The sequence below is a fragment of the Eucyclogobius newberryi genome, unplaced genomic scaffold (assembly GCF_026437365.1).
Source record: "Eucyclogobius newberryi isolate DKJ021-1_F unplaced genomic scaffold, fEucNew1.0.hap1 SCAF_10, whole genome shotgun sequence".
NCBI lineage: Eukaryota > Metazoa > Chordata > Actinopteri > Gobiiformes > Gobiidae > Eucyclogobius > Eucyclogobius newberryi.
Genome location: NW_027315724.1, coordinates 29529564 through 29551901, shown reverse-complemented (window position 1 = coordinate 29551901; position 22338 = coordinate 29529564). Strand labels below are relative to the sequence as shown.

The 22338-nt window shown below is 38.7% G+C and overlaps 3 protein-coding genes across 4 annotated transcripts in view; 1 reads left to right on the top strand and 2 right to left on the bottom strand.

Moving 5' to 3' along the window:
• Positions 1-17908, bottom strand: part of dhx40 (DEAH (Asp-Glu-Ala-His) box polypeptide 40) — a 264848-nt gene extending 246940 nt beyond the window's left edge. Inside the window, exons 1-17 of one of the 2 annotated variants that reach the window (XM_072454098.1) lie at positions 17591-17908; positions 16180-16325; positions 15969-16088; positions 15653-15889; positions 15467-15533; positions 15244-15375; positions 14933-15032; positions 14764-14850; positions 14253-14435; positions 14099-14179; positions 13867-14024; positions 13232-13346; positions 13053-13161; positions 12880-12974; positions 12724-12793; positions 12205-12433; positions 11989-12110 (exon numbers count right to left, since the gene is read on the bottom strand). In XM_072454098.1, coding sequence (XP_072310199.1) covers positions 11992-12110; positions 12205-12433; positions 12724-12793; positions 12880-12974; positions 13053-13161; positions 13232-13346; positions 13867-14024; positions 14099-14179; positions 14253-14435; positions 14764-14850; positions 14933-15032; positions 15244-15375; positions 15467-15533; positions 15653-15889; positions 15969-16088; positions 16180-16325; positions 17591-17765 — 2223 coding nt within the window. In that variant the 5' untranslated portion in view covers positions 17766-17908 and the 3' untranslated portion in view covers positions 11989-11991. Of the gene's footprint in view, positions 1-11937; positions 12111-12204; positions 12434-12723; positions 12794-12879; positions 12975-13052; positions 13162-13231; positions 13347-13866; positions 14025-14098; positions 14180-14252; positions 14436-14763; positions 14851-14932; positions 15033-15243; positions 15376-15466; positions 15534-15652; positions 15890-15968; positions 16089-16179; positions 16326-17590 lie in introns of those variants that run through there. The other variant, XM_072454089.1, reaches the window with a different exon arrangement.
• LOC140367543 (RAC-beta serine/threonine-protein kinase) lies at positions 724-11423 on the bottom strand. The gene is made up of 14 exons (XM_072454067.1): positions 11216-11423; positions 9791-9904; positions 9575-9706; positions 9375-9486; positions 8944-9097; positions 7798-7929; positions 7653-7718; positions 7516-7584; positions 7301-7423; positions 7088-7216; positions 6341-6555; positions 5190-5277; positions 4981-5083; positions 724-4035 (listed from the first exon to the last, which is right to left on the bottom strand). Exons 2-14 carry the CDS (start codon positions 9834-9836, stop codon positions 3956-3958), a joined length of 1449 nt encoding a protein of 482 aa, XP_072310168.1. The 5' UTR covers positions 9837-9904; positions 11216-11423; the 3' UTR covers positions 724-3955.
• A 305-nt stretch (positions 17909-18213) lies between the features above and the next one.
• Positions 18214-22323, top strand: tmem150c (transmembrane protein 150C). The gene is made up of 8 exons (XM_072454026.1): positions 18214-18362; positions 18468-18554; positions 18652-18705; positions 18825-18857; positions 18957-19024; positions 19086-19213; positions 19405-19582; positions 20800-22323. Exons 1-8 carry the CDS (start codon positions 18355-18357, stop codon positions 21000-21002), a joined length of 759 nt encoding a protein of 252 aa, XP_072310127.1. The 5' UTR covers positions 18214-18354; the 3' UTR covers positions 21003-22323.
• Positions 22324-22338: the final 15 nt, after the last annotated feature.

Below are 22338 nucleotides of genomic sequence, written 5' to 3'. Positions count from 1 at the left end.
TACTGATGCTGCATTCTCTATTAGTATTTAGTATTTACACAATGGCGCTGATGTCTAGGCTCCAGGCAACTGCAAGAGAGGTCAGGTACATGTCAATGCAAAAGCTGCGAGAGTCGGTCAAGTGTACAGTATGGCTTTAACAAACATAGAAAAGCCCAGCAGCGCCCCCTATGGCTGAGACGGGACCCCGCAGTAAAGAGTGCATCTGCTTCATAAAGTAAAAGGTCCTTCAAAAAGGTCCTGCCTCGTCCCAAAGGCAGAACACGAGGCTGTGGTGGCTGTGCCTGAGGCTGTGGCACGAGGTCCTGGAAATGTGGGTGAAAGTTTAAGAGTTTTCACAACAAAAAGTCTAAATGAACTGTAAAATCACACGCACACTCGACTTGATTTAACGCAGATGCTCATTCAGACAGTCAATGGAATTCTACACCATCCAATTGAATGACACTGTAATACTTCTTGAATCAAGTAGGAAACGACCATCTTTTACACTAATTTTGAAGACGGCAGCATCGCTCGTCATAAGACAGTTCAAAATGTGTTTTACTGGAATTGGCATATCACTAAAGTCCTTATTCAATGTAATCTTCAACTGAATATCCTGCAAACAAACAGTGAATGTAAAGAACTATCTACTCTTTTTTGTGACTTTATACTTTGAAATACATGCAATCGAGATCCCACGTGATGAAAAGATTCAATGAAAAACTTAAAACAAAAATGGAATGTTTAAAAACTTTTAATATAGATATTTTGATATAACGTATACATGTGTCAAAATAATCTGAGGAATGGACAACAGTGATAAAAAAAAAAAAAAATTAAACATCATGATAATAACAAATAAAATAAATTGTTTCCAGCAATAGGGAATTTGCTTGCGTCAATATGAGCACTTCAGAAAGCTGTGAGAAACCTCTCAATCTTGTGCAGTCATGACTCGAAAACAGGTTTTTATGACGTTTAAAATGAAGTTGGCTGATTTGGGTGATAGTTTACGATTCTCAACCTGCAGTTTGGGCGAGGGTCGTTGACAAGAATGAGAAGTGCTTTGTTGGAATGTAGAAAAGGGAAAGTAGTGCAGGTGCATGACAGCGATTGAAGAGCTTAGATACAGCAAGAAAAATGAAAAAATAAAAGCAAATGTGGAATCAGTTAAATCGAGCTTTGGCCAACAATAGCCCTCTCTCACACTTTAAATACAGGAACATTCAGAAGCTTAAATTAAAATATAATTTAAACATAAAACACAGTTAGGAACGGTACAACGGCGGAGAACAATTTACAGATTATTGAATTCTGAAGCGTGGAAAGCAAAGGTTAATAGATAAACATGCAGCAGACTTTAATTTGTGCCTTTCAAATTAAATAACTGACCTTAAAGTATTGAAATGGCTGGTTTATCTTCATCCTGAGAGCACAACGTGAAACATGATCGCCATGCAGGTCTCAATGTTATAACTTTGGAGCGACTCGACGTACAGGAATACACGAGAGAAAAAAAAGAAAATAAATATTTCCAAAAATGTGAAACTTAATTGAAGTTTTCTAGTAATAAGCTACTTTCCATAATCCAATTTATAGAAAGGAGATTATAGTAACAGCTGATGTAATGACGAAGTTACACAGTGCTCCTTTATTATGTTAAAGGGCTTTGCTGTGTAGTGTGGTCTCCTGTTGCTCAAGACGTTTTCACACGGACATAGAACACACATTTACACAGTCCCGCTTCACTCCTGCTTAACCAACTTCATTTGTAACTTTTAAAAGAAATACCCCCAAAAATGGTTGGTTCACCACCAGACATATTTTTAAAGTTGCCTGTACAAATCAAGTAAAATAAATAAAATACATTTAAATTGTAGAATACTATCATTAAGTCATTTGGGTCACTGTCCATAATGACAGGCCCATTTCACTGTGCATGTCCCAGTCAAGTAGCATCTTATACTGATAAGAGTGGGTTTCAGTCATGTGTCTTATTTGTTGTCACCGCCGTGTCGAGGACGTCGCCGCATGCATTTGCCTTTCTCCACTGTTAGATCGTCATGAAAAACAGCACATACAATGGAAATGAGAAAGGTTTTGATCCTTATCTACAGCGGTGAGTCCCTGACACTTAAAAGCAGAAATTTTTATATCCAAGCTTCCTCGTCCTCAAGCCCACAATACTCTCTGATCCTAAAATACAACACCCGGACAGTAGGAAAGTAGGCTAGTTAAAATGTTTATTCGCATAGCCGCACAATAATATGTAAACTAGCATTAGCCAGCTGCTAACAACCTGAAACAAACAGCTCACTGCCCAGTCTGGAGTGATTTCTGTAAGTCCACTGGGCCTTCCTGACCAACATAAAACATTTATGGCGACTTTGGGGATGTTACAGAAGAGGAATCCTTTGTATCGAGACCATTGTTGACAGTGAGCCTGCGGCTTTTGTCCTCAAGATGGCAGTAGCAACGAGTGTGTGAAGTCACTTTGGACCATGAAGAGTGAGAAGCTTAAAATTTGTCTTCAATAGAGAGTAGGAGTAATAATATAGTAGGAGTAATATATGTGAATGGTGGCCACAGGAAATATGAAAGATAGACATTAATATAAGCACTCAAGTTTTACTTTGGATTCGATTCTTTCAGTCAGGTGCACTAATAACTTTGGTCACCACTGTACATCACAAATGCATTATATGGTTTTGCCTTGAAAGCTCTTAAAAAAAAACATCAGAAACAAAAAATGTATACTCCTAAAAAGGTGTGGTAAGTAACTTTTTGGGTCCTGCTCGTCTCTATGGAGATATAATTGCTCTGCCAGTGATTTTCTACCATTAAACAAGCAGGTGGCTCCACCACGCTAATGCTGCGTTCATGTGGTTCTTGGGGGAAAGCTGGTACAGGGCGGGGGAAGAAAACGCTGGTCCAAACGCTGCTAAGACTGCAGTGTGGAGACGGAAATCAGCTTATTTGTCAATTAATCCTAAATGTTTGAGCTCATGGTGAAGACGTTACTATATTTAGAGCTTTACCGTCATGATCAACAGATGTACACAAGAAAGACCCGACATTATTGTCATTTACCCTTGTAATGTGAGCAATCCAGAGTAAACGAACAGCGTTGATTTTCTGAGGAGGCTGACCACTACGTATTTCTCTGGTTTGCTCTAGTACACACTGCTAAAGAGCAAATTCAGTGATTTTCTTATGGAAGAACCACATGAATGCAGCATGAATTACAGGTCAGACTTGTGGAGTTCAAATGTATGATTTCAGGGTACAACACTTCCATGGAGACAAGCAGGAGGCGGACTAAAGATTCATGTAAGATACATGTTTTTCTATTGCTTAGTAAGAAGTAAATCTTCGGAAAATCCACCATTTCCCGTGATTGGTTAAATCCAGCTGTCACTCACTCGGAACCTTTACAGAGGTTGACCAATAGGGGCATTGGGTGGGGTGGGGGAAAAAAAGTGTGTTTGAGCAGACAGCTGCATTAAACCGAGAAATAGTGAATCAGAATGACGATTTACACAAAAAGAAGTTTAAATTTTGACAGTCATCACACAGCCCGACTTTAAAGTTATTTTAAATGTGCATTTTAAATACTAAATGACAGTGACTCGTAGCACTGTATGCGTGTGTGGGCAACGTGTAAGTACAGCTGGTAAAAAGGTGAAACTTGCTGGCATAACCTGGTTCTCAAGAGTCAAGGCCTTTAACGTGGTGCGTGCAGTGAAAGGGAGGATGTCGAGACAGGAGCTGCCAGTCTACCACACACACACACACACACACACACACAACCATCTGTGGCTGCTCACAGCCCGCGTCTTCCTTTATAAATATCAGAAGCCGAACGTGCCCAAATGAGACGGAATGAAAATGTAAATTGTGCCAGACTTGACGTGGTGTGTCCCAGCGGTGCAGGTGTGTGTCGTGAGCAGAAGTGCGGGGGGCTGCCTGCTCATTCCCGTATGCTCGCAGTGTAGGAAAACTGAGGGAAGTGCGTTCGCTGGTTAGAGTCTTCGGCATCTAGGCTGTCATCTGGGGTAAAGGGCAGAGAAGATGAACAAAATAAGTTCAGTCTGTATAGATTTCAGCCACTGCAGAAACCCCCCCAAACAAGTCTTTAAAATGATTGTTTTTAACTACAGGAAATAGGGAGGAATTCATAATAAAGTACAAAACATTATGGCTTTCAATAATTAAAATAGTAGAAAACAAAAAGTACAACAGCATCCTACAAAAGAGCCAACAGAATTAAGGACAAATAAACATCTATTAATTTAATCACAACATCTAGATAGATAGTCATACATCCAGAAAACAAACGCGTGTATGTAAAACGTGAATTACACATTCACATACACGTTCAAAATGGGGAAGAACATTAAATTAAACTGGCACTTTTCTGGCTGTGTTTTGGCCTTTCCTGCTGGCGTTTCTATTGAGAAGTTATTGCCTCGACAAACTTCTTGCATTTATTCATTAACCAGTGTCTGTCTTGCAAAAAACACCTTGAATTGAATTGTATTTGAACATGTGAGCTCACCGAACCACAGATCTGCCCCGTAAGTGTCACCTGCTTGTCTCCATGGAGATAGACAAGCTTAATGTCACACTTTGGAAGATTGTTACAAAGTCCTCCTTTAATTGGCTCAAAACTAGACTATAATTTGCTTTTAGTTAGTTTAGTAGAAGTGAGTGATGTCATGTGTTAGACTATTTGTGTTAAATATTAATCAATCAATCAACCAACCTTTATTAATAGAACCTTTAATAACACTTAAGGTGACCAAAGTGTTGATGTATTTTATATTTTATGAAAGAAATGAATAAATACATTTCTCATTACAGCTGCTTTATTTAAACAGTGACCAACAGTTAATCAACTATAGTTTGATTAAAAAGCTTTCCTGGGAGAATGTTCCACGATGAAGAGTTTCAATTATATAGTAATTTCATATCAACGACAGTTCATTTGCTCACATTTATCGGGCGGCGTTATAGTGATGCTCTGCGCTGTGAATTCATCATCGAAATATCTGGTGTCTGTTTCTGAGGTGACCTGGGGCTTGAACGGTGGAACAAGCTGAAACAAAGACACAAAAAAAAAAAAGGCACAAAAACAAGAACAAGAGTCAAATGAAATATTTTTAAAATTGCTTTGATGATAATGCTATATTTTATTTATTTACTTTTCTGTCGATCACATCTTGCCAGTTGATAGACATAAAGAACACGTGGCTCTTCACTTCTTGGGCATCATCTGGCCCCCCTCCAAGTCTAAAAACAGCAAGTTAACAACATTTCCTTTAATGGATAATAGGGAAAACACTATTAAAGTAAATGGACGACAAACACTTAGGCTGTGATGTTCAATCTAGGCCTTTATTAATCAGTTTCTCAACACATTTCCTCTCTACTTAAAGCAGAGGATGTTGTGAGCCTGCAGGCAGAACCCAGTGTGCTAATATTAGCCAACTGTGAGGACAAACACGGCAGGTTCAAGCAAAACAGTCACTTATGTCCAGGTTTATGCCCCATTAACTCGTGCCAAACTGAATCTCAGTGCCAAACGATCAGATTATCTTCTATAAAAAAAATATAGTGCCTCCAACGACTGCGAGGTCAATATTTTTCTAGATTGTGAGGTCAATATTTCCAGAAAGAATAGAATAGAATAGAAGCTCAGTTAAACCAAATGGGTTTTTAAAGCACTTTTAGGACGTGTTCCTGGTCCGACTCCAGTTCGGTCCCGGTCCGACTCCAGTTCGGTCCCGGTCCGACTCCAGTTCGGTCCCGGTCCGACTCCAGTTCGGTCCCGGTCCGACTCCAGTTCGGTCCCGGTCCGACTCCAGTTCGGTCCCGGTCCGACTCTAGTTTGGTCATTTATTCTCCTGCGGACAAGACGCCTTTGCTCCCCATGTTTGTTTCCCTGCTCCAGATTCCCCACAGATACACGCCCACTGCCAGTACTCACTTAGTTCTGCAATTGTATTTTCTTGAACGCTGACAGGATTTGGATAGTCAGGGCCGGCAGCATGCGGCACTTTGTTGTGACGTTTACAACGACACATCGTAAAGATGCAGATAGAAAAACAGCACTGCAGTTTTCAACCCGGAATTAAGCACTCTTTTGTTTTGTCTTTTTATCAATTTGTTTTAGATCAATATTGCATGCATCATATGGTCTTTTTAAAATAAAAAAGCATTAATAGAGAGAGAATCGTGAATATTCGTAAAATTGTGATAATTCTTCTCACAATAAATGCAACACTAAAATCTGACACAGTGACACTCCTTCTCTGTCCCGTGGGCGGTGTCCCAGTGGGGGGCTGGGGTGTACCTTTGCTTGGGGTCCTTCTTGAGCAGACCTGCCAGCAGGGACTTAGCGTCAGGACCCAGGTTCTTGGGGAAGCGGATCTCCTCCATCAGAATGAGCTCGAACAGGAGTTCGTGGTCCTGGTTGTAGAAGGGCAAACGGCCGCACATCATCTCGTACATGACCACGCCCAAACCCCACCAGTCCACCGCGCGCCCGTAGTCATTGTCCTCCAACACCTGGAACGTTCAGAAATAGAAGGGTTTATGACAAATATAATGATTTTAATGATTACACTTATAAATTAACTATATAAAAAGGTAGAGGTGGGGAATATATTGAAATGTAGATAATATCGTGAATGTTGTTTCGAAGAAATGCAAAAGTTAAATATCAAATATAGTTTAGAGGTTCTACATTGCACTGCATTTTGTGATTATTTTTTACAGACATTTTGTAGTTGTCTGATAATTATCCCTGTCAATATTGCCTAGTCTTATATAAAAGATATGTAAAAAGAAGTTTAAGTTTGAGCAACTGAAAAAAGAAAATGTTGCACAGAACAGAAAACACAAACAATGGCCAAGAAACAAGAGATTTGCAGTTATCAGTAATGTTGATGAAGAAATGTTTGTGTGATTCAGACATGTTAACAGTTCGAGTTATTTTTTAATACTGGGACCAGTAATAAACACTGAATAAGGATAAGTAGTAAATACTTCAGATCAATTTAGATGTCATGCAATGCAGTTTTGTGGCGAGCATCGTTACCTCTGGCGCGAGGTACTCAGGAGTCCCACAGAAAGTCTTCATTGTGGCGCCATCTGTGATTCCTTCTTTACAAAGACCAAAGTCTGTTATCTTCATGTGTCCGTCCTTGTCCAACATCAGGTTCTCCAGCTGAGTGAGAACATTTAAACTGGGTGAATCTTCAACACGGAAATAACTAGCAAACTCTTAGTAAGCACATTACAGTTACATTACCTTTAAATCTCTGTAAACGACATTACACGAGTGCAAATACTCCAATGAGGATACTATTTCAGCTCCATAAAAACGAGCTCTGTCTTCAGTGAAAACTCTGTCTCGAGATAAGTGGAAGAAGAGCTGAGGGAAACAAATTAGGCATAATAACGAATAATTAGGCACAGGATCAACAACAATAAATAAAATTACACATACACAGATAAAACGCGTACCTCTCCTCCATTTGCATACTCCATCACAAAGCACAGCCGGTCGTGGGTTTGAAATGCATATTTGAGCGTCTGTGGAAGACAGCGTTTAGTAAAGCTTGTAAAGGGAATTTCTTTACTTTGTCAGAAAAACTGCTCACCGTTAAAAAGGGATGTCTTGTATTTTGAAGTACTCTGCTTTCTGTAACCGTGTGGGCCACTTCATCCTAAACAAAATGATCATAATGACATTACATAATATTCCCAAAAGTAACGGCAACAAAGAAATGTGTGTTCAGGACCAACTTTAGCAATGATGACGTCTTTGCGGAGGATTTTCATGGCGTAGTACATCCCCGAGGCTTTCTCCTTCACCAGAATGACTTTACCAAAAGTGCCTTTGCCCAAAAGCTTCAGATAATCAAAATCACTCATGGTCTGCGGAGAGGGAGTCAAGAATTATCCATGAAATACATATGCTCACTAACAGAGCGCTGAAGAAAACAACCTGATGTTTTACTTGCTCTTTAATGTTAAACTCACAATGTCTGTTTTGGAAAAATAAATTAATAAATAACCTTTCAAAAATGTCATGTCCCTTCCCCGTCTCCTTTAATGCACTCACCAAGTGACACGCCAAGGGAATATTATGTACCCGGTAGGTAAAAAATACAAATCATTTTTCTAGTAATTTTTCATGTCTTTATCAAACAGAAAAGATCTCCAGAGAAAATGTATTCAACTAAACCTTTACTGCCAATATACTTTTTACTAGTTTTTAGACAAAGGTCTGCCCCGTCTCCACACAGAGGTTATTGCTTTGCTTGGAGTGTCACCCAGTATGGCATTAAGCTGATATCCATCTCCATAGAGACGAGTAGTGTGTGTCATCAGGCTACGGTCAGATCTGTAGCGAGGCGAGCCCGTTTACTAATAATGACTAATGTTTGTCGCGGTATTAAAAACAAAGCAATAGTTTAATAAATGCAAGACAGGTATGTTTAATGCCATACTGCGGAACATGTCAGGCAAAGCAATGACTTTTCCACAGAGCTAAGCAGGTGATGGTGCGAAAAAGGTACACGTTGCACCTTAAAAAGCTTTGGGGAATGCGCTGACAAATATCTTGAAATGTAGATAATGTTGTGAATGTTGTTTTGAAGAAGTGAATAATTTGAATATCTAGTATATTGTTTATAGAAAATGCAACAAAAAAAAAAGCTGTTAAAAAAATAACGGTTGATATTTCTGCACTTTTATCATTCATTTTACAGACTTTTCCAATTTGTTTGATCATTAAACCACAACTAACAGCCAAACTACAACTTAAAGCCACTGAATATTGTTGTGGGATACTATATAGTATTTTGAGATATTCATTTTTGTGAATATTGCCCCACCCTTCGCCCAACCCAAAATCATCGTTCTTTTTAAATGCACATTGTTGCTGACCACTTTGTTGCGAGCCTTGGACACGGCCACTTCCATGTCCTCTGCGCCGCTGCTGTCGCTGGGAGAGCCGTACTTGATGACCATCGGCTCCTCGTCCTGGTGCTGGCTCTTCAGGCTATTGGCCACAGCCTGGATTGAGCGCATCCACTCCTCCCTGACGCACACAAAAAACACACACCACCGCTTATTAAATCTGCCCAATGCCCTGTCAAATCTGTCGTCGATTTAAGCTCGGAGAAAATCAAATAGAACAGGTTTGAGAACAGACTAAATCTAGTTAGCAAAGGACAACGAAAGACAAATCGCACACATTTATGTTGATAATATCAATTCTTTGTAAGAGCAACGTAAGCGAATTGCGGAGTAAATCGCTTAAAACTATTAAATAAACGGCAACCTAACCATGCACAATGTTAAAGGGCAAATCGTACCGTTCTTCATTGGTCTCGACGTGAAAGGTGCGCTCAATAACGGAGGTCCACTGAAGGCACCGGATGACAAATGTGTTGGGCTTTGGCCGCTCCGTCTTCATTATCTGACATTCTGCAACGCACAGGTAAAAGAAAAAGACCAGACTGAAACAACACGCATAACATTTTAAAATGTCTTGTGACACGGATGTTTCGCGAACCTGCTACGGAAAAGTTGTTGAGTGGCGGTAGGTTGTGGTCGCTGGACACCTCGGGCTTCTCTTTGTAGCCGATGAAAGATCCGTCGGTCTTTAAAATGAAGTAGCGAGGCCGCCATGTTTTGATGTATTCACCTGATTCAATTCAAAGCACAATTAAAAACCGTAGAATTGATAAAGAGTTTCGTGGGGAATTTAACGCTTCTCAGGTGCACCTACCTCGCTTAAGGAGCCACCCTTCTCTCACAACAGTGACCTCATTCATGATGGGGCACAAAACGCTCTGGCCCGGAGAAAACAGTGCAATGTATGTCCACTTTGGCTTTCCGCTGCCTATGCAATATTAGAACATAACATTATTTAACACACAAGAAAGATGGCAACAAACAGGTCAAAACATTAAACAAAAAACTGGCGTTTGACGGTTTTAAATCCAAAAAACAAAGTACTGATTTACATGGTAACAAAGTTGAAGCACATTGCAATGAACTCTACACTAGCCAAGTTTTACATTTACCGTAAACGTAAAACCGGCACAGCAGGACTTTCTCTGTAGATGCTTATCTCAGAGTATTTTGGTATTTTCCTCATTTCTCAGACTCGAAAGACAACTACTGAATATGTGGATGTTTTTCTGAGTAGCGTTCTAACCTGATTTTAAATCAATCCACAGCATAGTCATACCATAATTTATAACAATGAGATGACAAAAAATAAAACATTTGAGTTGCCTTCAGGAGGTTCAGGTTCAGGAGCCAAAGCCTTGATGGAAACACCTGACAGTCACAATGTCACGGATATTACACTTTAACTTCACTACCACTACCTACATTCACTACTTCTAGTGAATGTTTCACAAGATCTTAATTAATTTACCCCACATTTTACAGGTCTTCTGAACAGCAACTCCAACTGTTGGAGAGAACCAGTTTTCCCCCATTAATAGAGGAGACTAAGACTACACTGTCCCCATATACTCACTACAATTCTGCTCCATAGTCTAAAAAATGAATAAAACATTGGTTATACAAATGTAGAATTGGGCAATAGTCAAGATTTGGTCATTTCTAGAAGTTTGTCGATTTATTGTCATAAATTGCAATTATTATTATTATTATTATTATTAAGGTTAAGAAATCAATACCGAAAGTATTTTTAAGATACAAAATAATTTCTAGACAACAAAAGACACTATATAGTTGTGATATGTCGTATACAAGTAACCATATCTATTAATGCGTAAACAATGCTTTAAGAGGAAATAAGTGACCTTTACAAAAACAAACTATCAATGATTCAACCGTGGATCTTTTTGTGCCATCACAGTCTTGTATTCAAACCTGTGGGAAACACTGAGCGGTAACATATCTTTGTATTGTTTTTAGCAATACATGACTTTTACATGTACCTTGCATAGATGCCACGAGTTTGTTTTCAGAGTCAGGAAGTATGAACACAATAATGACATGGTCTGCGCACAATAGAGATGACAGGGGCTGCAGATGTGATGACATTGGACTGTTTTGGCGAAGTCAGAGTGGACAGAGGCTGACCGCATTACGGACAAACAGGGCAGCTAGCCAACGTAGCATGCGAGCTAACTCTATATTAGCATGTCATTTAGCCAATTAAAGCTTCCCTCACCTCAGCGCGAGAGGAAACGGCTTCTTGTGGAGGTCCTTGGGTTGTCTCCGAGCGCACAAAGCGAGTGTGTATTGAACTCTGTCAATGATCACACCGCCGAGCTAACACGAAACACCGCACGCAGATTGTTGTTTTTTTTTCCTCCTCCACTCTCACCAGCGGCGTGGTGCTGCTGCTCAAAGCTGCTGCTGCTCGAACAGACGCGAACCGGACCGACAGGAAAGATGCTTCACAAATGTCCGCGCTCAGGAGGGGTTTTTGCCGATGAGGTGATGGGGGATTTTACTAAATATTCATGTCTAAATCCGCTCGTGCGCCGCCTTGTTGGTTTGAGGGCTGCGTGCGTAGTCTCTCTCCTGCGTCCCACAGACTACGCAGCGCCTCGCTAGCGGAAGTGACGTCAGGTCCGGACCAGCCCACACAGTCCAAACCCTCCAGACCAGGGACTGAGAGCAGACCCCATGGAGCACAGACCCATGGACCCGACCCCATGGACCACAGACCCCATGGAAGCAGACCCCATAGAGCAGACCCCATGGAGCAGACCCCATGGATCAGACCCCATGGAAGCATATGCCAGACGTTTGCCTTTCCCTGTCTTGCTTTTAGTTTTTTTATTGTTTAAAAAAATAAATGAAAAACATTTTTGCTTTATTCATTCATATTGTAACTTTAAATATGCCCAAACCCTACTATAAAGGAAATATATTGACGAACATAAATATAAGAAAGTATCATGTTTATTTGAACACATTACAAATAAAATAACAGACATTTTATGTTGCTTTACTCTGTTTTTGTTGCTTTCGCTGCAGGTATCGAGCGCGAGCGTCGCTGACACTGGCCTCGTCATTTCTTTTCTCCAGTTTTTTCATGGCTTCCTCTGCTGAAGCCTCTGTCGGAATAACATGCATTAGTCTTTTAACACAAACAAATAAAGAGCCAAAAAGTGATATAACTGATGCATGACAGTCATTATAAAAAAAAACCTTGTTGTCTTTTTGCTGCCTCCTTATTTTCCCATTTGGTCATTTCTTCTTCAGTGACTTCTTCTCGTGCCACATTGCTCAGTTCATAAACGTCCACCTCGTGAAGCTTAGGCAGTAAGTCCTTGACCCACTCGTATCGGATTGGGCAAACTGTCCTGATGTACACTTTAGAGGTCACCAACACGTCATGAAACATCACCCAGTCAAAGTCCTTCTCATTTTCAAACAACTGCAAGAAAAAATATTAGAAAACCAATATTTACTCAAAGGTGCACAGTGTAATTTTTCATTTGCTTGTCTCCATAAAGATGTTTTTGCTTCTTTGCCTGGAAGGTTTCACAGTATGGCATTAATCCTTTCTGATTAAACCAGAGCTGTTGATGTTTTCCAAGGCGTTAATCGTAATGCAAAATAATAAATAAGTGGCATACTGTGGAACAAACATTGAAGGCAAAGCAATGACATCTCTGTGAAGACCAGCAGGTGGCGTTTCCCTCACAGAGCAAAAACTCCACTTACGGCTGAGGATGGGTGAATGTGAACCATAGAGCCATGACCGTCCATTGTGCAGAATGCCTTTCCAATAGACCTGCGTAGTCAACATTTCCAGTAATAACTTCTCAAATGTAAAAGTCCTTTATAAAAAATCAACATAAGTAATAGTAATTCAAATACCTTCTGGCAACATTTGTGAAGTATCCTGCACACAAGCATCGTCTGAAGAGCTCGTTCTTATTACCATCAAATGATTCAACCGGAAAATCACTCCTCTACAAGAATATAAAAACATCTTTCATCAGAGTGGGTTTACATTTTTGTCTTTGTAAAGAAATCATTAAGTTAAACACCTGCTGTAGTCTAAAAAGGATTTCTCTCAACTGTGTCTCCACGCTAAAGGAAGATTTTAGCGCCCTCCAGTGGATCCAGTTTTCCTTACACCACGCAGATGGTTTTTCACTGTGTAATGTGGGGAACAGTCAGTCAATACGTTTTACTTGTTATCATCTGCAACAATTTATTTATGTACCTGGATTTACACAACTGGAAAATATTCAGAAGTGTGGCAAAATCATTCATGCCACCACCTTTTGAAGCCAGTGCTCGATGTCTCCCGTCTGCTTCTTTCTGCTTTTCAGGGTGACCTTCAAGGAAAAAATACATTTGAACACTGATTCTGAACAAATTGAAACTAGCAAATCAAAGAAAAACAGAAATTCATTCTGGTGTACTTATTCTTCATAGCACAATGTTTAAAACTACAAATGCTAAGATTAGTCAGTTAGATAAGATAAGATAATTGATAATAGTGATTATTCAGGTCATAATTATACTTGTCGGTGTAATTGCTCATTCGCAATGTACGGTATTCTTAACAATAAACATTTTAGTAACAACAATTAGTCATTCACAACTATTTGTCAATGAAGAATGACATATAGTGACTGCTTTGTAGGAATTGGACCAGTAAAAAGGTTAAATATGTTAATATGCAACAGCATGAACTAAGAGGATCTGAGCAATTTTACGAGATGGACAGGTAATGCTATTGTTCACATAACTGAACAGAAATAACTTTACCTTTTCTTGTAAGCATATTGTCAAGTTGCCTCAAAATAACATGTAAATATAATATAATGATGTGACGCGACTAGTTGGACTGACCTGGTCGAATGAAGATGTTCTCCACTGAGAGCATAGCAGCCACTGGCAGCATCAGATCCGAGCATCCATAAGAGGCGGCTTTTAGAACAGCCCTCGTAAGACCGGGATGTAACGGGAACTCCACCATCAATTGTCCAAGTTTAGTGACTTTTCCACTCCTAAAGTTCAAAGACCATAACCAGCAACTTTAAAGTAGTTCTTGGGAAGGGAAAAGTACTATTGATAAACGCACCTGTCAATTGCATCAAACTGGTACAACTGTTTTAGTGCTTCGAGGAGGAATCTTTCCTCTGGGCTATCCAAATAAGGGAATCTGAACAAATAGGCAAATTCAATGAGTATACAAATATTTAATCACATTTTACATTGAAATTCAAAAAACTAACCTGATAACATCATGGACTCCAAGGCATTTTAGGGTTAGCACCACAGCTGTGAGACTGGTCCTCTGTATCTCTGGGATGGTGTATTCAGGCATACATTTCTCCCAGAATTCTTTGTTGTAGATTCGAAAGCATTTTCCCGCAGATGTTCTTCCAGCGCGTCCTGCTCTCTGCTGGGCTTCACTCCTAATCACACAAAATCCCCAACAAAATCCAGTCTAAATCCCTTCAGGGTTTACAAGAACACTTAAAACTACGACTAGAGAATATTAAAGTCTTTAGTTTTTTGGAAAATCAGTATTATTATTATTATTATTATTATCATATTTTTCCACAAAAAACCCATTCCCATTCATCTGTATTAGATAATTTATAGTTTATTTTAACCTATTACTATGTCAAATATTTAACTTTCATAATATTCATACTACTTCATGCTTCTCATAATGTGCAGCTTGACTCCAAATTTCACATTACACTTTACTTAGTACGTATACAAGTATAAGGCTCTTACTTTGAAATAGGCACCACCTCCAAAATGTCCAAGCCGACTCTTGAGTTGTGATTAAGTTGTTTCACAAATCCACTGTCAATGATGTATCTGTGCAAGAATGATTTCAACTTTTATTGTAAAGGTCACTCCAAGTTAAATAGATGCTAAATGAGGTTTTGCCATAACATACTTGATGCCGTTGATGGTTAGAGATGTTGCTGCTATATTTGTGGCTACAACACATTTCCTGATTCCTCGGGGGGAAGGCTGAAAAATCTGTCTTTGCTGATCTACGAGATGTTACAATGCATAAAAACATGAACGTTAAATGTCTCAGTCACAGTGATAACATAACGCGTCATAAATCAAACATATTTGGGAAAATGAACGCAAACTCCAGTTGTTTACATGTTGAATAATCCATTGTTTTACTGTTTATCTGAAGTGTGCCATTACAAGCCCAATATCTATGGCTGGCCTTGTTTATAGCATTATATTTACCTGTAGGCATTGATCCGTAAAGAGGCAAAATAAGAAGGCCCTCTACCGTCTGGTCGTGCACATCGTAGCGATAATCTATAGTCTCTGCTTTTTCAAAGAGCATGTCACAAGCTCGCTCAATCTCATTCTGACCTGTACAAACATGATCAACATTGCATTAACTGTTGCCTCTTTCGTCAGAGGTTATGTGTCGTATGATCTGGTAAAAGGTTTAGGAACTCACCAGTTAAAAATACTAGAATATCTCCACACATCTCACTGGTATGCAAATCGAGAGCAACCTTCACGACCTGGAAAGCAACAGATATCAAATCGAATCAATCTAACAAGAAATCTGTAATGTGTCGCTAAATATTGTTGTTGTTTTAAAATTTATTTCTAATTATTTATTGTAACTAAATGTGAGTACCTCTTTAACGTAACCAGTGCTCTCTGTGTCCTTAGGCCCAACCGCTGAGCCAAAAGAACATTTGACAGGAAATATCCTTCCTGGAATAACAAAAACAGGACAGTTGCCAAGAAAGGCAGAGAGTTTTTCAGTTTCCATTGTGGCAGACATCACCACCACCTTTAGCGGGTGACGACGGCCCTTGTTTGCCTTTTCAGGGCCGGAAAAAACTTTTTTTAATAAACCAAGAAGAATATCCTATAAAACACAGAATGAAAATGTTATGCCGTGTAATTTCTGAAACATTACATGATGACATAATAATCTTGTGGCTCACAGTGTTGAGGCTGCGCTCGTGGACCTCATCCAGGATCACGACGCTGTACTGAGAAAGTCCAGGGTCAGCCAGAACCTCACGAAGAAGGCAGCCGTCAGTCATGTACTTCACCACAGTGTCCTGTTTGAAGAAGCACCATTTTCAAATCAAATAGACCAAATCTAAACGTAAAGTATAACTGCATGGATGATTTTGGATTCGTCTCACTCACCTCGGTTGTGCAGTCATCAAAGCGGACCTGATAACCAACTTCTTTTCCCAATGTGTACCCCATCTCCTGAGCCACCCTCTGTGCCACGGTGATGGCAGCAACACGGCGAGGCTGAGTGATCCCAATTTGACCATTTTTACATAATCCTAAACAGAAAAAATCTACATTATTCATGTATAATAAAAGCCATATACAGTTTGTGATCAGATACCAAAAAACAACCATTATTGACAAAATAGATATGCATCAGCCAATTCAAATGTAAAAAGTAAATGAAAGAATGGTGGAAAAATCTGATGAACATTCATATAGTCTCAGAATACTTCTGGATGAATGTTAAATTTAGCATCTTCGAATCTCTATCGGTTTAGCATTAGGTTAACTGATGGTTCTGATGATGTATGACACAATCCCGAGCTTTTTGTCGAAGTTTGCCGTGTTTCATAATGTAACTAATTCTTGCCATAGAGATTTAGAAAAAAAAAAGCGTTAAAGGGCACAAGAGAGCAGTGAATAGCTAAGCAACAATGTAGTAACTAATGTCCAAACAGCACATGTGAAACTTAAAAGTCAGCAAAACATTTTAATAAATTTAGCAGTTTATAAAGTTTCAGAAACAGAATTTAAATACAACTATAGGTATTGTGCTCATTACTAACATAGCTTTTTTTTTTTTTTCACTTTTCCAGACTCCTTATGGGAAAAGCAGATGGAAATTGTACTTCCAATCTAACACCAAGTAATGAGCATAACACAATCATTATTGAGCTCTATTAAGTAAGTAATATTGTACTATGTAACTTTTCTGGTGGAGGTTTTGCTACTTGATTGTTTCCATGGAGATGTTATTGCCTTGTCTGGAATGTTCCAGAGTATGGTATAAAAGAAATCTATCTTGCATTAATTATACATCTTTTCATGGCTAAATTACATTGAAAAACATGTACTGTGACTGAGAGCAGGGTCGCCTCTCCGCAGATCCAACCAGTAACTTGGCCTAGTCGTATTACCTGTTTATCTCCAAGAAGCTAGATTAGTTTAACGCCATACTATGGAACCTTCCAAATTGAAAGACCCCTCAAACGAAAAAGTTACAAGGTGTTACACAGTCTGAAGAATAAAGTCTGCAGAATAAAGTCTGGCGATAATGTAACACTTGGATACCAACCGCCATAAAACACCAAAGAAGGAGAAGAAGATTATGCAAAATGTACAGAAGGCTTTGGAAAATAGGATGTACTTATAGTCTTATAGATTGAGATTGAAATTCAAAATGTGTGTTTCCTATGAATGATGTACTAATGATTTACCCCTTTTTCACAATAAAACATCAAAAGCACAGGTAGTCCAGTTTTGTACAATTGTAAACAACAAAGCTAAAAGTCACCCTAGAAGAAGTAAGTGTACCTACCTGTTTCATAGAGATACTGAGGAAGTTGTGTGGTTTTCCCGCAGCCAGTCTCCCCGGTCACGACTAAAAATGTACTGTCTTTTACAGCTCGAACCAGTTTGGATTTGTGATGATAAATGGGCAGCGGTTCTGAGACGCTGCTTTCTTTGGGTTCCGATCTACTTGATTTAGACATAATTTAAGTTTACAGAAATGTGGAATAATTAACCCCTAAAACAGTTAAGTCTATAGTTTACACGTGAATCAATTAATACACTTTAGGAAGGTATAGCTTGCCGTAAAAACGCTTATAACGTCCAAAAACCATGCCAAAAACACACCAGCGCCCGCATACTTCCGGAAACTCTACGCTCTGTGCTCCCATTGGTCCAACTGTGAAGACGTAACGAACAGTTTCATTCAGAATAAAATGCAGCGTGTACGTTTATCTGACAAACTAATGCAAATGGGCCCAATGCTACACATTTGACTTTATTTAAATATATAATGAATGCATAACAGCTTTTGAGAACAGTTTATGTTTTGTTTTTTTCTTATTTATTGTAAACAAACGTCAAAGGGCGTTTTATTTTGAAAGCACACTACAGCAAAACGCGAAACACCGACCGAGCAGTCAAAACCTCACCTACACATGAACATGTTCACAACAATTTGTCAATGAAGAACGATATATAGTGACTGCTTTGTTGGAATTTGACCAATAAAAAGTTAAGTGTGTTAATTTTCAACTGCGTGAACTGAGAAGGTCTGGACAATTGTATGAGATGGACAGGTTTGTAATGTTAGTGTTACTTTACTGAATAGAAAATACCTGAATCACTTCCTTGTTAGGATATTGTCAAGGTGTCTCAAAATAAGATGTAGCTTTCTGTTTCAGATTTGAAGACAGAATCAAGAGGTGCAGTCCATGGGCTCTTCTGCCTCCTCTGTTCTCTGCCTCTGTTGCTGCTGGCCTCATTGCTGTGTAAGTATTACAATAATAATAGTTGCACATGTTTCTATTCTTCACCATCCATTTGAACATAGTCATTTGCTCTCGTTTAACCTATTTTTATTTACAGATACTTTGTTGCTATAGCCCATGGTAAAATTGTACCCCTCACCTCACAATATGGGTAAGTAAGTAATAATTGAGCACCTGTGAATTGAGTTACCAACATAAACTGTTTCCTATTTGTATTTTTTTTTAACTCTGCAATTGCATTTTGTCGTTTTTCTCAACCTTTGCCCAAAGACCAAATAAAAGTGCACTTCCTCCCTACATAAGGTTTGATCTCGCAAATTCATTATATTAAGGGTTGAATATTTCACATTTCCATTGAAAATGTTTTTGTATTTTACAATTTATATTTTGATATTAATTTAGTATCGCTGGAAATTCTCCACCGGCCAGCTGCATCTTCAGTCAGATCATGAATCTGGGAGCATTTGCAGGTTTGTCATTGAATGGCCACCAGAAATGGACCAACTTTTATATTGTCGTTTTCCTTTTTAGGGCTCATCATTGCAGTTTTCCGATACCTCCAGCTAAAGAACACACTGTGTAAGCCGTGCTTGAACAACATCTGTCTCTTCACATTCTCCTGTTCCTGCTTCGGGATGACACTCATCGGGAACTTCCAAGTAATGTCCAACACAAGTACTACATGACCAAGTCACACTATCATAGAAATGGTGTTTATTTTAATTCAATTCAAAGGTAACACAAACCATAAACTTGATATATTTATTTTGATTATGATGACTGTTGATGAATGACTGTTGATGTGATCACACAGTCTTGCAATATAATTACAGTCTTTTCCTGTTTGTAGTTATTCGTTGAGGAGGAAATCCACAACTTTGGCACTTTTCTGACGTTTGGCCTGGGCATCGTCTTCTGTTGGATACAGTCCTACATCACGTTGAGAGTGAACCTCAGAAAAGAAGGATTCAGAACGAGTATTCTACGCTTCCTCCTGTCAGGGGCCATCACCATCTGCTTCATACTGTGTATCCTTTCACATTGTTTTGATCCAGGCAACACTTAGTTATTATAATGCAGACACTAGATTATCTAATAAAACACATGTGAAGTATTTTATCATCTGTTTTGTGTTTACTATAAACCTACAACATCACAAAAAAGTAATTGGACTACTGAATTAAAATTAACTGAATGGGGGCAAATACATGTCATATATTTGCTGAGTGCAACGTTCATAGACTCGTCTGTCCAGAACTTGCATGGAGCACGCGGCTGGTTATAAAAGTCTCAGACCCCACTTTCCTGAAGTCCACGGTAATCTTCAATATCTTCTGGGCGTTGAGCTTCAGGTTGTTGCCATTGCACCAGGACACCAGCTGGTCCACCTCCTCCTGTAGCAGATTCATTGCTCATCGAGATGAGCGAATAAAAAGTCACTTTTAAACTTCGGACAGAGACGAGTGATTTAACATGTGACAGTGCACATGCTAATACTTGTGACTCTTGGAAACAAAGCTAAATGATAAACATTTATAGACCTGGTGCTTGTTACGATGTAATGCAATATTTATCTAATCTGTTGTTGCGTAAAAAAGATAAAACTTCTGACTTTAAAAAAATATATATAATTAATAAAAAAAATTGGGACGGATCCAGTGTTTCAAGTGTTATGGCAAAATTGCACATTTTCAAAACTTGTCATAGAGGGCTTTTAGAACAATTCAATACACAAAACACTATTAATTAGCAAAGGTAAGTATAGAATAATAACAACATGAATTTCACTCAAAATGTAAACTCTGCCCTGATTTCAGCCACAGTTTCAGACCTTGAGTTTGAATCCTGGCTCCGACAATTTATATATTCATCTCCATCCTTTGAAAAATAAAAGTGTAATTGATAAAAACAACACGTGGGGTCCATGTGAGAGTCGGCAATTATTTATGTGGTGTCACCAAGAGATAAGCCAAATTCAAATACATTTTTTATATCACCAAAAAGAGTAATTGGACTATACTGAATTAAAATGAACTGAATTGAACATATGCATTTCAGAAGATGTGTGAAGAGGTCTAAACTGCAATGTTGAGTAACAGAGGATCATTTGTGGTTGTGCCTTTTTCGATTGCCATTCATTTTGCCGTCCTCTTATATACATAATTTACATTCATCTACAAAACAGTTACACCACGTGAAGTAGCTCCAGCTGAGTTGTCGTTGAACCTTGACTCTGTGTCTGTAGACTCCACATTAATGTCCCTGGGCCTCCACATGCACGCGGCCCGGGGTCAGTGGTCTCTAGTCATGCTGTTCCTCATCTTCATCGGGACGTTTTGTGTGGAATTCCGTCACAGCCGCATGAACCTCCAGGTTGGAGACATCAGCGGCGAACCCGTCAGTCTGACCTTCACAGAAATGTCCACGCACCGCTCAGACTCGCTGTGATTAAGCTGAGGTTAAACACGGGTTTTATGACACTAAATTAGGCGTCTTGTTGAATTAAATGGTTGGAAGCTTTTTTTAAGAAACTTTATTCTTTTTGGGTTTGATAATTTATTTCCGTATGTTTGACATTGATGATTGGCTGTAATGAATTAAGTTCAGATAAGAAAACTATGCAAGACAATTACATAAATATTACTGTAGGGTACAATCAATGATAATTGAATGACACGTTTTAGAAGAATAGGACGCTACATTTATTTGTGTCTATTTGTGTTTATTACTTTATATTTTAAGAACTAAGTTTACAAATATCTTATCTTATCTTAAATGTCTTTTCAAAAGTTCTTATGGTTTTGTTGAAATAGTATATGAGCATATTACAAATTTGATAAATAATGAACTTGATTTGGAAATGTCTTAGGTAAGTTATACTGTATATTGGATATTAACATGCTGTAGTTTTCTTCCTGTGATTCAGTGTTTCCCATAGATCCTGCTGAGACTGTGGTGGAAAAGACTAATCCATTTCTATTTTATACCAATGTTCAATCTGTAAACACGTCCTTTTTGACCAGTGTAGTTTCTTTTTATGCTTTTCAAGAGAATACACCAAGCCAAAAGTCTAATTTGTCACACTAGTTGATTGTTTGTTTGTTTGTTTGTTTGTTTTAGACTATGGGAGACCAAAATTAGTCTCCATTATTAATGGGAAACACAGACTGATTCTTTGTTTTAAAATGCACTATATCTTTGTCCAGACTTTTGACACGCTGCTGAAAAGGTGTTGGCGAATGCAATCTCAAGTGAGTCATTCAGATATTCTCGTGTTACTCCTCATACAGTGTGTAGTTTCGTTGTCAGTGGAAAATGTTGACTGTGACTGTGGTGAATCTGTGACATTAAAAGTCTTTGAAGCTATAACACAGGCGTACAGGCACAGTAGAAATATAACATGTACTTTATTTATTTGAAAGTGTATAAAAAAGAGCTTTAAAATGAACTGAACGTCTACATTTGGTCAAGGCCGTCCGTGCTCCTGTTGTATATTGGATTCGGAAACTGAGGATCTACAAAAGAGGAAAAAATCAAGAGGTTGCTGTACTTTTTGCTCGTGTGAACTTACACGCTTCGGTTTTCTTTTTTTTGGCACCTGTTCAAAATAAATAAAAGGTTGTATGAAAATGAAATTAAAATCATATATAAATTCATATATAATGAAACCGTGTGTTGAGTAATACCTTTAGTTGGCCTAGTGTCCTGCGGCTGGTGGAGTTCCTGTTGATTGACTGGAAAAATATTTAAAAGATTTACTGATGAATGTACTTAAATACAAAAC

What these genes read in the sequence shown, in the direction of transcription:
- LOC140367543 (XM_072454067.1), bottom strand. Translation starts at nt 9,836, where the DNA reads ATGAATGAGGTCACTGTTGTGAGAGAAGGGTGGCTCCTTAAGCGAG. An exon ending in CAAGACATCCCTTTTTAACG is followed by an intron (nt 7,585 to 7,652) that starts GTGAGCAGTTTT and finishes TGTCTTCCACAG; the next exon opens with ACGCTCAAATATGCATTTCA. An exon ending in AAGATGTGATCGACAGAAAA is followed by an intron (nt 5,084 to 5,189) that starts GTAAATAAATAA and finishes TCTTTGTTTCAG; the next exon opens with CTTGTTCCACCGTTCAAGCC.
- tmem150c (XM_072454026.1), top strand. An exon ending in CCCCTCACCTCACAATATGG is followed by an intron (nt 18,706 to 18,824) that starts GTAAGTAAGTAA and finishes CTTTGCCCAAAG; the next exon opens with ACCAAATAAAAGTGCACTTC. An exon ending in GAATCTGGGAGCATTTGCAG is followed by an intron (nt 19,025 to 19,085) that starts GTTTGTCATTGA and finishes TTTCCTTTTTAG; the next exon opens with GGCTCATCATTGCAGTTTTC.